Raw genomic sequence first — 16,592 nt, 5'->3', positions numbered from 1 at the left:
TGTAATACTCTAATTGCTCAATCTTTATGGAAGTTTGTAATATTTTTTATAGGATGATTTCCTTTTATTTTTTTTCTTTGACTCATGGATTACTGATTAATAGATACATATTTCTTGCATGTGTGTGTGCTAAGTCACTTCAGCCGTGTCTGACTCTGTGTGACCCCATGGACTGTAGCCCACCAGGCTCCTCTGTCCAAGGGATTCTCCAGGCAAGAATACTGGAGTGGGTTGCCATGCCCTTCTCCAGGGGATCTTGCCTATTCAGAAACAGAACCCAAGTCTCTGGCATCTCCTGCATAGCAGGTGGATTCTTTACCACTGAGGCACCAGGGAAGCTCAAATGTTACTTAGGATCCTAATATTAGGAGATTTTTGAAATCTTTCTGTTACTGATTTTTAACTTAATTATACTTGGTCATAGGACATATTTTGTATGACTTGTCTCCTTTTAAATTTATTGAGATTTGTAATATGGCCTAAAATAGGGTCTATGTTGGCAAGTATTCCTTAATCACTGAAAAAGAATGCATATTTTGCTGTTGTCTGGTAGGGTGTTATATAAGTGTCAACTAGATCAGGGTTAATAGTGTTGTTCAAATCTTCCATGTCCTTACTGATTTTCTGTCTGTATTTTTTACTTATCAGGAGAGGACATATTAGTTTTATATTGCCACATAACAAATTACCACAAATAGGGCTTAATGTTAATGTATAGTAATAAAGTGTCAAGAATACTAGATTGGGTTTCCATTTCCCACTCCAGAGGTTTTTCCCAACCCAGGAATCAAACCCATGTCCCTTGTATCTCCTCATTGCAGGTGGATTCTTTACCAGCTGAGCTACCAGGGAAGCCCATGGTGTATCTTATCCTACCTTTTAATCTACTTCTGTCTTTAAATTGTGCTTCTTGTAGGCTGCATATGGTTGGGTCTTAATTTTTTATCCAATGTTGCAATCTCTGCCTTTTATTAATTTTTTGAAATTTCTTCATAGTTTATTTTTTATAAACAGTATTTGTACATAGCATATCATATGTGACCCTATCTCTCAGCTTAAAAGCAGAGACATTACTTTGCCAACAAAGGTTCGTCTAGTCAAGGCTGTGGTTTTTCCTGTGGTCATGTATGGATGTGAGAGTTGGACTGTGAAGAAGGCTGAGAGCCGGAGAATTGATGCTTTTGAACTGTGGTGTTGGAGAAGACTCTTGAGAGTCCCTTGGACTGCAAGGAGATCCAACCAGTCCATTCTGAAGGAGATCAGCCCTGGGATTTCTTTGGAAGGAATGATGCTAAAGCTGAAACTCCAGTTCTTTGGCCACATGATGCAAAGAGTTAACTCGTTGGAAAATACTCTGATGCTGGGAGGGATTGGGGGCAAGAGGAGAAGGGGACGACAGAGGATGAGATGGCTGGATGGCATCACTGACTCAATGGACGTGAGTCTCAGTGAACTCTGGGAGTTGGTGATGGACAGGGAGGCCTGGCGTGCTGCGATTCATGGGGTCGCAAAGAGTCGGACATGACTGAGCGACTGATCTGATAATATATTTCTATCATTTCTTTATTTTGACAGTTTTGTTGATATATAATTCACATACCATAAAGTTTACTGTTTTAAAATGTACAGTTTAGGGTTTTTACAGACCTATGCATTCATGTTGTTGTTTTAATTTAGTTGTTGTGTTCAAATCTTTTGTGATCCCATGGACTGTAGCCCACAAGGCTCCTCTGTCCATGATATTTCCCAGGCAAGAATATTGGAGTGGGTTGTCATTTCCTTCTCCAGGGGATCGTCCCAACCCAGGGATTGAACCCGTGTCTCTTGTATTAGCAGGTGGATTCTTTACTGTTGAGCCCCCAGGGAAGCCCATGTACCAACACCATGTAGTTCTAGAATATTTTCATCACCCCTTCCAAAGAAACTTTTTACCTATTAGCAGTCTCTCCATGCCCAGCTTCTCCAACCCCCTGGCAAACACTAATAAACTCTTCTGTGTAGAATTTGCCTATTCTGGACATTTCCTCTCGATAGAATCTGACAACAGGTGACTTTTTGTACCTGGCTTGTTTTCAAGATCCATCCATATTGTAGCAGATGCCATACTTGTTTGGTTTTTATGGCTAAATCGTTTCCCATTGTGTTAGCATATCACATTTTGTCTATTCATTCATTCGTTGTTTCATTATTGGGTTATTTCCAATTTTTTAAGCTATTGTGAATAATGCTTCTATGAATATTCATGTACAAGTTTTTGTGTGGACAAATGTTTTCATTTTATTTTTCTTGGCTATATACCTAAGAGTAGAATTACTATATCATATAGTAACTCTATGTTTAACTTTTCAAGGAATTCACAAACTTTTTTCCAAATGGCTAGACCATTTGACTTTACTACTAGCAATATATCAGGGTTCCAGTTTCCTTCAATACCTGTTATTGTCTGTCTTTTTTAGTATTTGAAAGATGTTGCTTCATTGTGGTCTCATTTGCTTGTTTCCAGTGAGATATCTCTTGTCCTTATTATCCCTCTGTATAATATGTCTTTTTCTGAGTGCTTTTTACTGTTTTCTTTATTACTAATTTTGAGCAATTTGATTACAATGTGGTTTTGTGTAGTTTTCTTCATGTTTCTTGTGCTTAGAGTCATTATTGTTCTTGGATTTGTGAGTTTATTATTTTCATCACATCGGGAAAATTTTCAACCATTATTACTTCAAACAATTCTTATTTATTTTTCAAAATAATTATTATTTATTATTACCATTATTACTTCAAATAATGTTTTTATTTCCCTTTTTTTTTTTTTGGGGACTTCCTTACACATATGTGGTATACTTTAAATTTTTTATCATAGCTCACTGCTGCTCCATTTAGTTTTTATTTTTATTTATTTATTTTTTTTCCATTCAGTTTTTAAAATTCTCTTTTCTGTCTTTCAAATTCACCAATCTTTTTCTGTAGTTTCTAACCTGCTGTTAATCCCGTCTAATATATTTATCATATTATATGTTATAATTTTAAATTTAATTTTAATTTTCATCTTTTAAATATTTTTCATATCTTTGCTTATTATTTTGAACATACAGAAAATAGTCACAATAACTTTTTAAAAGCACTTGTCTCCTTTTTCTGTGTCAGTTCTTGGTTAGTTTCAATTGATAAAATTTTCTCCTGATGATAGGTCATATTTTCTAGTTTCTGTACAGGCTTGGCAATTTTTTAATTGAATGCCAGACAATATGACTTTTACTTTGTTGGGTGCTGGATATTTTCATTCATGTAAAATGGTCTTTAGCCTTTTTCCTGGGACATAGTTAAGTTATTGTAGACAGTTTGATCCTTTCCATTCTTGCTTTTCAGATTTGTTAAGCCCAAGTGGAACATGCTTATTGTAGGGGTAATTAGTCCCCCTTGCTGAAGAAAAGCCCTCTCTGTGTACTTAGTCAGGTGCCCTGTGGGTCAGGAGGTTTTCCAGTCTGGCTTTTGTGCACAGGCACCGCTCTCAGCTCCATGTCAGTGCTGAGCACCATTACCTCACGTGCTGGTGGTTTTTCCCTGCATCGCCTGTTCAGTCTCAGCGGAGTGACTGGGGAGGCCTTGCGCTTCTACAGAGCTTCCATGTCGCTTTCTTGTCTCTCTTTCAGAGTTTGTCTTCAGTGTAGATTTGTCTTTGGCTAGTTTATTCTGACTTCTGTTCCTTAGGGTGTTTCCTATTTTTATTAAAAAAGTGATATTTAAATAAAATACATATATACATATATATGTAAATACTTTTTTTTTTTTTTTTTTTGGATGTTCTAGGTCTTAGCTGAAGCTCATGGGTTCTTTTTTTTTTTTTTTGCAGCATGTGGTATCTTTTAGCTGTGGCAGGTGGACATAGTTCCCTGGCCAGATTTCGACAGCATGTAGTCTTAGCCACTGGACCACCGGGGAAGTCGCAGAGTGTTTCTGTAATCTTAATAAATCTGGATTTATCATATTACCTTCAGGAGATCTTAAGCCTTATCTCTCGACCTCTCTTTACTCCTATTTTCCTCTATTTCCTTGTCTTATATAGCAAAGAACTGTTTTTTTTTTTTTAAACGTTAGGAATAAATTTTAATAAAACTATTAAAATGATTATTAATGCTATTTCAGTACACACCACATAGATCACGAAGATATTAATAGCTTTTCTGTAATAGTTTGCTATACGGCAGCCATAACAAATACCACAGATTGGGGAGCTTAAACAACAGAAATGTATTTTCTCAGAATTCTGAAACTAGAAGTCTGAGATCAAAGAATGGTCTTTCCATATGACATATTGTCTGATTCTGCAGGTGTACTCATTTCTGTGTTTCGTAGAAGCAGAGAAGTAAAATGTTAATTTGTTTAGCCATATTTTGTTAGTATGCAGTAGAATACTTGCCTATCTAAGACTCTTAGTGCAACTGTCATCTGGTCACCCTCATTTCCTTTAACAGTGTGAGTTATAATTTAGATGGTCATTTCCCCCTCTTAACTGTTTTCTCAAGAGGAGGTAATTGATACTGCTAGTGTTTGTGTGTGTTTGTGTGTGTGCTGCACAACTGATGGGGTCTTAGTTCCTTGACCAGGGATTGAACCCAGGACCTTGGTAGTAAAAGCACAGAGTCCTAATCACTGGACTGCCAGGGAATTCCTTGTACTGCTAATAAATTTTTTTAAAACAATCTCTTTTAAGCCTTCTTTATTTGCGATGAAATAATTGTATTGTCATCTGTTTTTCTTAGTATTATAGGTAATGAATTTTAAAAAGAGTTGACATGATGCTAACTTTAAGCCCTTATTAAAGTAGCAAAGAAGAATTATTGGGGAATAAATGTACAATTCTATGAACAACTGTTTTCTGGTTGTAAAAAATGTTTACTTGTATAATGTTTAAATAATGCAAAGGCAGATGGTTAATAACTCCTATCTGCAGCCATAAAAGTAAAATAAGTTTGTTTTAAAAAATTTTTTTTTTATCAAATGGACATGTGGGCAATTAATCTGTTGCTATCTTTCCATTGAGAACAAATTTAAAATGGTATAAAAATATTCATAAACAATTTCTCAGTCATGGAACATACTTTGTTTTACTAGTCTTTGGTACTTCTCTGTTCTTGTTGGAAATGCTGAAGTTTTGAAATATTTCAGTAAAAAATGGTGGGGGGGGAGAACCTCCCGTTTATCCAGGAATATGTTGTGTGGCAGATCATTGAGTCAGCAGTTATTCTGACTTTCCCTGAAAGAGATAAAGTTCCCAAGAATTCATTATATATGTGTTTTGCCACTGAGTGAGCAAGAAAAATACATACCCATCAGTGCTGACTGGTTGGTAATTCCTGAAACATGATGCCACAGTCCTCATAAATAACAGAGTAACAGAATCAAGGAGAATTTGGCAGAGATCAATCTCTAGATGGATGAGTTAGGCTGTAAGCAAATAGCCACTCAATGTCTCTTGACTTTTAAGAATGCTCTATGGGTTTTCTAATTCAGACCCTTGGATTTCAGTGAGTCCCAGAGATTTTTACAGACCAGCAAAGACTAACAGGTCGGCAATTGAGCATTGGTGTGTGGAGGTATTTTGTAATTTCCGTGGGAGACACCCTGTGATGCTTCTAGAAACTCTACTCTTTAACTTGCTATCATGGAAATTTGCCATGACTGTTGAATTTGTCTCTGATGTCTTGAGCTGAGAAAGTATAGATGTCATCAGTGAAAACCTCATCAGAGCTGTGAAAACCTGCTAATAAAATATTTGTGTGGCCTAGTGGTTTTATTTTTGGTGTATTTTATGAGACTGGGTTATGCAGGCTCTTTGAGATTATCTATCTATTTATCTATATGTCAATTACCTTGTATAAAAGTATAACCTTGATAGCTAAAGACATTTCCTGCCCTTGCTGTGTTTCTCTAGTAACTATGCTGCAGGGACTATAAAGTTGTAGTTGTTTGATAGGTATGTTGCCTAATCGCCCCTGTTTCCCTGTTTGGAACCTGGAAACATTCCCTGGCTCTATAAATGAACAAAGGGATGATCTAAAAGCAAGTGAATATGATTTGAACTTTCAAGTGAGATGTGGACCCATGTAATCCTTTATACATCTCTGCAAATGAGGAACGAGAAGGCAGGAGACGCCTGGAAGTGGTCCCTAAGGTGCCATCTGCTATTATCTCAGGCTTTTGGCAGGTATTAGCAGGCAGGGTGGTTAGAAGTTTGAAACATAGTGTAAAAAATTATGTCACATTTTAAATAACCTTCATATACAGCATTTGCCTCATTGCACTGCTTCTTACTGCCTTTTTACTTTTGGACAGACTTTTTTTTTAAGATTTTTGTTTCAATAGGGCACTTAGCAAGGACAAAATTGCTGAATGGGGAATGTTAACTCTTAGGGATGGATGGCCTTAGACACAGCTGTGAAACAGGCCAGGTGCCTTCCTGCCAGCCCACTCCCTCTTTTGAAGTGTCCTTCCTGCTGAAGGGATTCATGCCATCATTGCTGCCTGGGCCCCAAAGAGGAAAGAAAAACCCCATCAAACATAGACAGTGTGGACTTCAAATGTCACCGCTCTGAGTGTGGGTAATATATGAAGAGAGAACCCAGGGAAATGGCAATTCTAGCAATAAACGTAATGGTGATAATAATAATAATGTTAATGAGTTACCTGTGTGTCAGGCACTGTGCAAAGTGCTTTATATACATTGTCTTCCATCATGAAAACAGTGGGGAGTGATAGTTCTCCCCACTTCTTAGATGCCATGCCCACAACAACCCAGGAAAATAGAGCCAGGTTTCGTTTTTCTGATGCCAAAGCCAGACTCTTTTCTTTGTCCTGTGGTTTTCCACTATGAATGGCTGATAACTGGACTTTTGCACATCCCCAGTGGGACATTGTTTTAGGATAGGGATCTTGACTACCTCCAGTTACGGAGTGACCAAGTTAATTCTGGAACCAGAGACTCTTTCACACACCATACAAGCGTTTTTGTGGCTCCAAGGATCTGAATAGATTAAAATGTATGAGGGAGCTAGAAGCCGAGAAATTAGACAAAGTGCCTTGACGGGAGGTTTGTCTGATTATTGGATACCATCCCGGGAAATTGCAGCACCCACGAACCATCAACTACTGTGCCCCTGTTTGTTCCTAAATGCCGTTAGTGCCCTTCTGTGAATGTCAGGTGAAGCTGTATCTCCTCACTTGAGTGGCTGCACGCAATGGGTAAGAGCATCATTAATCATTGATAGAGGCATTTTACATTTTCAAGTTATGTTCCAACAGCCTAGAAGTGACTGATCATAGATGGTGCATGAAGAGAGAGCCAAATGGGCATTTTCATTTAATGGGAAAAGTAAGGGCAGACAATTGGTAGCTGTAGATACATCTCTATTTTTAGTCAGTGGTCTATTTTATGTGGGACTTCCCAGGTGGCTTAGGGGTAAAGAATCCGCCTGTCAATGCAGGAGATGTAGGCTCAATCCCTGGGTCGGGAAGATCCCCTGGAGGAGAAAATGGCAACCCACTCCAGTATTCTTCCCTGGGAAATCCCATGGACAGAGGAGCCTGGTGAGCTGCAGTCCGTGGTGTTGCCAAGTGTCAGATATGACCGAGCAACTGAACACCCACGCACACACTATTTTATGTTTGACGTGTAGTATGTTTCTCACATATCAACTCCAAATGACAGTAAGGTCTGCTCTGAGCTCTACAAAGGATTCTGAGAACCCACCTGGAGGCCACCATCTACTAATGAAGTCTGTCAAAGACTCAGAAATGGGTAGTGAGTCATGAGTTTATCACCTCTTCTTAGAGTAGTAAAATATATTCCAAAAAAGACCCTCAGGTATTGGGTAATTTTCTCAGAATAAAACTAAACATTAATTCTGCTCTGATGTCAGCCTTCTTGGTTCTAATCCTGGCTGTAGCACCTCTGGCCTCAAAATTCTCTGGGCTTCAGTTGTGCTCATCTATAAGATGGAGGCATAATAATAGTATTAACCTCAAAGAATTGTTAGTTTAAATTAGTTAATATATGTAAAATTTTTTGTAACCTAGAAACAGCATCAGAGAGAGAGAACTAAAGCCCAGTCACTTCAACAACCCAGGAAGGAGGTATTAATAGCAATTTACTTTAGACCTTGGCCAAGAATTTCTTATTCTAGCAGTAAGGCAGATGAGAGTTTGCCTAAGATATGTTCAAATGGTGAAGAGCTAAAGACTATTGTTTTGGGGCATGAGACAGAGGAAAAAGCAAGATTTAATTTGGGACATTACTTGGAGAACTCTGAGGATCTAAAGTGGAGCTATCTAGGTTTAGAAAGAAGTGAAGAATACAAATCTAGAACTCTCCCTCCCTCCCTTACTCCCTCCAAAGATCTTCTGGAAGCTATATATAAAGGATCACATCGGCTGCTCTTTTCCATTGATACTGAAACGAGACAGAGGCCAAGATTATACCAATGGGCATTTAAGTAATAAATTAAGAACTTGCTGCACAGCATCGCAGTTACTAATGCCAGATGAGAAGCTTTAACTTTTACCCTTATCTTTCATGAAAAATTTGCTCTAGTGGACAGCTTTGTAGACACATCTGGCTTCAAATCCTGTGTCCTCTATAGTTGGTTGTTGTTTAGTCACTAAGTTGTGTCTGACTCTTTTACAACTCCATGGACTCTAGCCTGCAGGCTCCTCTGTCCATGGGATTTTCCAGGAGTGGGTTGTCATTTCCTTCTCCAGGACATCTTCCTGACCCAGGGATCACATGTTGCTTCCTGCATTGGTGGGAGATTGTTTACTGCTGAGCCACCAGGGAAGTCCCCTCTATGGATAGCTTTAATGAACTAAGACAAAGTTACTTAACATTGTTGTTATTGTTGTTCAGTTGCTAAGTCATGTCTGACTCTTTGCAACCCCAAGGGGTTCAGCACGCCAGGCTTCCCTGTCCTTTACAATCTCCTGGAGTTTGATCAGATTTGTGTCTGTTAAGTTGGTGATACCACCCAACCATCTCATCCTCTGCCACCCTTTTCTCCTTTTGCCATCAATCTTTCCCAGCATCAGTGTCTTTTCCAATGACCCTGAGATGGATCTTCGCCTAGTCTCAATCTTCCAAACTGTAAAGTGGAGTTAATAATACTCACCTGGAGGGGTCGCTATGTGATCATAATGAGATAACAGAACACAGTGACTAGTATGTAAGAAAATGAAAGTGAAAATCATTCAGTCGTGTCCAACTCTTTGCGCCCCCATGGACTATGCAGTCCATGGAATTCTCCAGGCCAGAATATTGCAGTTCCCTTCTCCAGGGGCTCTTCCCAACCCAGGAATCAAAACAGGGTCTCCTGCGTTGCAAGCAGATTCTTAACTAGCTGATGTGGAAGCAGCCAAATAAAAGTTACTTCTCTTGCGATCATTTTGAAAGATATATTTGAAGTAGTTGAAATGAACAAGATAATTGATTGGCAAGCCTACATATGCTCTAAAATCACATGAGGACTTAAAAAACTACTTAACTATTGAATCTGAATCTCCAAATTGTAGCTTTGAAAACTACAATTTTTATAAAATTCAGTTAATTCTGATGCCAAATTCAGTTTTAGATTGGTGAACTACATGAACTCTTGAAATTCTTCGTATTTTATTCTCTCCCATCATTTAAAAATCAATTTAGTTAGGCAACTAATATTAACCAGTGTTAGAACCCTCTAAACTGAGTTTAGGAATATATCTGATCATGGGCTGGGTTTTAGAAAACACTTGAATTGCTTTGATCACATTTCACTTTCTAAAAGTGAAATAGTCTGATTAAGAATTATATGTAAGGGACTTCCCGTGATCCAGTAGCTAGGACTCCATGCCCTCAATGCGTGGGGCCCAGGTTTGATCCCTAGTCAGGGAACTAGATCCCACATGCTGCGGCCAAGATCGAAGAATCACGTGCCATAACTAAGAACCAGTTCAGCCAAATAAGTAATTTTTTTAAAAAACAATTATATGTGAAAAAGTCCATTCACAAATATTTATTTAGCACCTACAATATGTTAGACTGAGGACTTCCCCGGTGGCTCTGATGGTAAAGAACCCGCCTGCAATGTAGGAGACCAAGGTTTGATCCCTGGGTCAGGAAGATCACCTGAAGAGGAAATGGATCCCCACTCCAGTATTCTTGCCTGGAGAATCTGATGGACAGAGGAGTCTGGTGGGCTACCGTCCATGGGGCTGCAAACAGTTGGACACAACTAAGCCACTAACACTTTCACTTTCTTTCTTTCATATGCCAGCCAGACTAGGTACTTCTAATCAGTTAAACAGGCAAAGTCCCCTGCTTTATGGAGCTTAATAAAGTTAAGCTTGTTTGTGTGTGTCTTTAGTTTAGTTCAGTTGCTCAGTCGTGTCCTACTCTTTGTGACCCATGGACTGCAGCAAGCCAGGCTTCCCTGTCCATCACCAACTCCCAGAGTTTGCTCAGACTCATGTCCATCGAGTCAGTAATGCCACCCAACCATCTCATCCTCTGTCGTCCCCTTCTTCTCCTGCCTTCAATCTTTCCCAGGGTCAGGGTCTTTTCCAAGGAGTCAGTTCTTCGCATCAGGTGGCCGAAATATTGAAGTTTCAGCTTCAGCATCAGTCCTTCCAATGAATATTCAGGACTGATTTCCTTTTGGATTGACTGGATCTCCATGCACTTCAAGGGACTCTCAAGAGTCTTCTCCAGCACCACAGTTCAAAGGCATCAATTCTTTGGTGCTCAGCTTTCTTTATAATCCAACTCTCACATCCATACATGACTACTGGAAAAATCATAACTTCTACTAGACGAAACTTATAGGCAAAGTAATGTCTCTGCTTCTTAATTGCTGTCTAGGTTGGTCATAGCTTTTCTTCCAAGGAGCAAGCATCTTTTATTTTTATGGCTGCAGTCACCATCTGCAGTGATTTTGGAGCCCAAGAAAATAAAATCTCTCACAGTTTCCATTGTTCCCCATTAATTTGCCATGAAGTGATGGGACTGGATGCCATGATCTTAGTTTTCTGAATGTTGAGTTTTAAGCCAACTTTTTCACTCTCCTCTGTCACTTTCACCAAGAGACACTTTAGTTCTTCTTCACTTTCTGCCATGAGGGTGGTGTCATCTGCATATCTGAGGTTATTGATATTTCTCCCGGCAGTCTTGATTTCAGCTTGTGCTTCATGCAGCCTGGCATTTCGCATGATGTACTCTACATATAAGTTAAATAAGCAGGGTGACAATATACAGCTTTGATGTACTCCTTTCCTGATTTGGAACCCATCTGTTGTTCCATGTCCAGTTGTAACTGTTGCTTCTTGACCTGCATACAGATTTGTCAGGAGGCAGGTCAGGTGGTCTGGTATTCCCATCTCTTGAAGAATTTTTCATAGTTTGTTGTGATTCACACAGTCAAAAGCTTTGGTGTAGTCAATAAAGCAGAAGTAGATGTTTTTCTGAAACTTCCTTGCTTTTTCAATGATCCAACAGATGTTGGTAATTTGATCTCTGGTTCCTCTGCCTTTTCTAAATCCAGCTTGAACATCTGGAAGTTCATGGTTCACGTACTGTAGAAGCCTAGCTTGGAGAATTTTGAGCATTACTTTGCCAGCATGTGTCTTAAGACCTGAACAAATAAGCCTTTTTCTATAATTATAATTTAAAACATAATAAATGACCAAATAAGTTACTGTTGTGTGTATTGTAGTTCATATTTATTTTTTTCATGTTTTCTAGCATTTTGATGTGAAAAATTTCAAGCAAGTAGCAACATTGTAAGAATTTTGCTGTGGGACACCCACATATCCAGCTCCTAGATTCTACTATTAGCATTACTGGCCTTGCTTTATTACATAGTTATCAATGCATTAACCCATCTTATTATTTGTGATTACTTCAAAGTAAATCAAAGACATCAGTATACTTCCCCTAAATACTTTAGAGGCATATTATTAATATTAGCATTTAAAATCTACAATGAAATGCACCATCTTAAGAGTGTGTTCATTGCATTTTGACAAACATATGTACACATAGAAGCTATCAAGACACAGAACACAGAAAGTTCTCTCACTCCTATTTTTAGGGAATCTCTCCTCCAAGGCCCAGTGGTAACCCCTGCTCTGAGTTTTTTCCACTGTCGATTAGTTTTGTATATTATGGCATCATGTCAATGAGATCATATGGTGTATACGCTTTGGTGTGCAAGACTTCTTTCACTGTGCGTAATATTCGTGAGAGTCATCCACATTCTTTCCTGTGTCAGTCATCTGTTCCTTCGTGTTGCTAGTTTCGTTGCTTACCACCATGTAAGCATCTGTTTTTCTGTTGATGGGCTCTGTGAGCCTTTCCAGGTGTTGGCTATATGAGTAAAGCCACTGTAAACTTCACGAGTATTTTTTGTGAACGTGTCAATATCTTCATTTATACTGGATAAATACCTCAGTGGAAGTGCTGGTCACAGGGGGCACGTACGCTTCGTTTTAGAAGAAACTGGCCAACTGGTTCCCATGCAGTTTCGTCAGTGACCCTTCCACGGACAGTGTTGCTTCAGGTGCCCCATCCCCACTTTCACTGACGACTGGGGTCCGTTTCTTTGACTATAGCCCCTCTGGTGGGTGTGTAGTCTTGTCTCCTCGTGGTTTTAATTTGCATTTTTGGATAACAAGTGATGCTGAGCATTTCTCTCATGTGCTTATTGGCCATTCAGGCATATATACTTTTGATCCTTCAAATCTTTTGCCCATTTTTAATTGGTTGTCTTCTACTATTGAAGTGCCACAGTTCTTTGTACACCCTGGATAATAATCCTTTGTCAAATATACGTTTTGCCAGTGTTTCCTCCAAGTCTATGGATTGCCTATTCATTTTCTTAATGGTGTCTTTTGATGAGCAAAAGTTTTTAATTTTGATGAAGTCTGTTTTTGTCTTCTTTTATGGTTATTGCTTTATATGAACTAAGAAATCTTGACTCATGAGTCATGAACATATTCTCCAATACTCTCTTGTAAAAGCTTTATAATTTTAGCTCCTATGTTTAGGATACTTATTTCACCTTTTCACTAATTTTCACAATTTTTAAGAATGGACCTTCTAAACTGTCTAAAATAATATCCAGTTAAACTTTCTTTTATATATAAACAAATAAATGAAATTTATTCAATGTCAAGGAAAGGGAAATTTGCTCTTCTGCCCCTTGAGTTCTTCTGGCTGGACTAATAATAAAATTGACACAAGACAGATTCATAGGAGGAATAAATTTTAACTCATTCCCACAGAGGTCTTACAGAAATGAGACCTAAGAAGTGACAACAAAGAAACAATATATATATATATATATATTAATTGACATATAGTTGATTTATAATGTTGTGTTAGTTTCAGGCACACAGAAAAGTGATTCAGTTACATATATTTTGTCAGATTAGTTTCTATCATAGGTTATTACAAGATATTGCATATACTTCCCTGTTCTACATGATGAATCTTTGTTGCTTACCTTTTTTGTGTATAATAGTGTGTATCTCGGAGAAGACAATGGCACCCCACTCCAGTACTCTTGCCTGGAAAATCCCAGGGATGGAGGAGCCTGGCAGGCTGCAGTCCATGGGGTTGTGAAGAGTCAGACACAACTGAGCAACTTCACTTTCACTTTTCACTTTCATGCATTGGAGGAGGAAATGGCAACCCACTCCAGTGTTCTTGCCTGGAGAATCCCAGGGACGGGGGAGCCTGGTGGGCTGCCGTCTATGGGGTTGCACAGAGTCGGACATGACTGAAGCGACTTAGCAGCAGCAGCAGGGTGTATCTTTTTTTTTTTTTTTTTTTAGGGTGTATCTTTTAATCCACACTTCTCATTTATCCTTCCCTACTCCCTTTCCCTTTTGGTAACTTTAAGTTTGTTTTCTATGTCTGTGAGTCTATTCTGTTTTATAAATAAATTCATTTGTATTATCTTTTTATATTCCATATGTAAGTGATGCTGTATAATATTTGTCTTTTTCTGTCTGATTTACTTCACTTGGTATGATATTCTCCAGGTCTATCCATGTTACTGCCAGTGACAATATTTCATTCTTTTGTATGGCTGAGTAATATTACATTTTATAAATATACCTCATCTTCTTTATCTATTCATTGATGGACACTTAGGTTGCTTCCGTGTCTTGGTTATTGTGTGTAGTGCTGCTGTGAGCATTGAGGTGCATGTATCTTTTTGAATTAGTGCCCAGGAGTGGGATCACTGGATCACATGACAAGTCTATTTCCAATTTTTTAAGGAACCTCTGTACTGTTTTCCATAGTAGCAGCTCCAATTTACATTCCCTTCACCAGAACAGGAGGGTTCCCTTTTCATCACACCCTCCCTTTATTACTTGTAGATTTTTGATGATGGCCGTTCTGACCTGTGTGAAGTGATGTTTCATTATGGTTTTGATTCGCATTTCTCTAATAATTCCTGATGCTGAGCACCTTGCAGGTGCCTGTTGGCCATCTGTATGTCTTCTTTGTAGAAATGTCTATTTAGTTCCTCTGCGCCCCCCCCGCCCCCTTTTTTTTTTCTGGTCACATCTGAGAGCTTTATTGGACACGGAGCGGCACCAGGGCCCACAGGCCCGCACACTGGCCCGCGGCCCGGGGCAACCAGGGCTGCAAGAGGTGGTTCCATCCAACGGGTCTCAGGGTAAACGGTAACCACACAAGGCAACAACAGTCTACCTAAGGTTACTATAGAGTTGGGAGACGGAGAGCTGCTCCACAGACGTATGAACAGGTCAAATCTTTATAAATAAACATCCAGTGAAGAGAAAATGACAACTCTAATTCATCCTTATACACAGAGCACTCTAGGGCAGATGGGCGGGGGCGGCCGGAGGCCGGCGTCCTCACTGGTCAGGGCCGGGGTGGGGACTGGTGGGCCCAGATGTCCACAGCACGGGGCGGGGCGGGCAGGGGCGAGGCTGGGGCAACAGACGGTGGGCACTGGGACACTGCGCATTTACAAGACCGACTACTGGCGGGCGGCTGCCCCGTGCGTGTGTCAGGCTGTTCGTTGTGGAATGAGAAGGGGGTGGTCTTGACATCAATTGTATTCTGTGGCTGGCGGCCCGCAGGGCTACTTTGTGGAGAGGATAAGGGCGACGATGAGACCGTAGAGGCCGAGCACCTCGGCGAAGATGAGGATGAGGATCATGCCCACGAAGAGCCGCGGCTGCTGGGCGGTGCCACGCACGCCTGCGTCCCCGACAATGCCGATGGCGAAGCCCGCCGCCAGCCCGCTCAGGCCCACGCTCAGGCCCGCGCCCAGCTGAAGGAAACTCCTGTAGAGACTGATGCCGTCATTCAGGGAGCTGGCGATGAGGACTGCCACCACCAGACCATAGATGGCGATGATCCCCGCCATGACCACCGGGATGATGGACTTCATGATCATCTCTGGCCGCATGACAGACATGGCTGCGATGCCCGTGCCGCTCTTGGCTGTACCGTAGGCGGCGCCCCGGGCGCTGAAGACCGTGGCGGCTGAGGCACCCATGACCGCGAAAAAGGAAGCGTACTCGGGGCCGTTCTTGGCCTCGGACATGTCTGCGGGTGGGGAGGGGGCGAGTTCAGCGGACCGAGGCCGGGGCGAGGTCGGGCCGGGCGCGGCGGGCGGCGGGCTGCGCGAAGCGAGCTGTCCGAAGGCTGCGAAGGCCCCATTTTTTGATTTATTTTTTTTTTTTTTTGATATTGAGTTGTATGAGCTGTCAAAGAAACAGTGAGGAATTTACAGGATAAAGAAACTTAGATTTGGCATGTGTAATTTGTAAAGAATCTAAACAGAGTTTGGGTTTGGCGTAGTAAACAAAAAAAGTAATCTGTCTCCACTGTAAAGCCGTCTTACTTTCAGATGCAGGAAATGCACTTTTTTTTTTGGCTGTGCTGGATTTTCATTGCGGCATGCAAGCGCTCTAGTTGTAGCACATAGGCTTAGTTGCCATGTGGCACATGGGACCTTAGTTCCCCTAGCAGGGATTGAACCTATGTCCCCTGCCTCAGAAGGTGGATTCTTAACCACCAGGCCACCAGGGAAGTCCCTGGGAGTGCACTTTTCACATGAGAGATTTATTTTCTGCTTTTCAGGGAGACAGAAGAGGCTCAGAATTTTCTTCTTGGGTTCACTGCTTCTCAAGCAACTTCAATTCAAATAATTAATATGCCATTGTAGCATATTTTGCGGTGGCCCACCCTCAGCCCCAACATCATGTTACAAGAAACCTATTACAATGTCTTTCCAGAGAAAAAATGTGTAAATATGGGATCATTGAAAAGATCAGACTGTCCTCCATATTTGTGCTTTGCTTTCAAGCATTATCATTTAAGAAGAATAGAGGATTCTCTAATTAAAGAGCAACCTTGACCTAAAGAGGTATTTTACAATGTTGTGTTAGTTTCTAAAGCAATTATACTCCAATAAAAAATAATAAGCAAAAAAATGATGGCTGAAGTAGGTGGTCCATTAGGGAGGGGCTTGAAAAAGTTTGTTTATTTATAAAGATTATTATAATGATTTCGTTATTGTCTCATTTTT

At 40.2% G+C, this 16,592-nt stretch overlaps 1 protein-coding gene across 1 annotated transcript; it reads right to left on the bottom strand.

Annotated features, from left to right (window-relative positions):
* Positions 1–14,790: 14,790 nt before the first annotated feature.
* Positions 14,791–15,710, bottom strand: LOC138988995 (V-type proton ATPase 16 kDa proteolipid subunit c-like). The gene has a single exon (XM_070376140.1). The coding sequence runs from the start codon at positions 15,603–15,605 to the stop codon at positions 15,138–15,140; it is 468 nt and encodes a 155-aa protein (XP_070232241.1). The 5' UTR covers positions 15,606–15,710; the 3' UTR covers positions 14,791–15,137.
* Between the last annotated feature and the right edge of the window lie 882 nt (positions 15,711–16,592).

This window comes from Bos mutus, chromosome 8, assembly GCF_027580195.1.
Source record: "Bos mutus isolate GX-2022 chromosome 8, NWIPB_WYAK_1.1, whole genome shotgun sequence".
Taxonomy (NCBI): Eukaryota; Metazoa; Chordata; class Mammalia; order Artiodactyla; family Bovidae; genus Bos; species Bos mutus.
The sequence above is the reverse complement of the archived record's forward strand: the minus strand, read 5'-3'. Positions and strand labels throughout refer to the sequence as shown.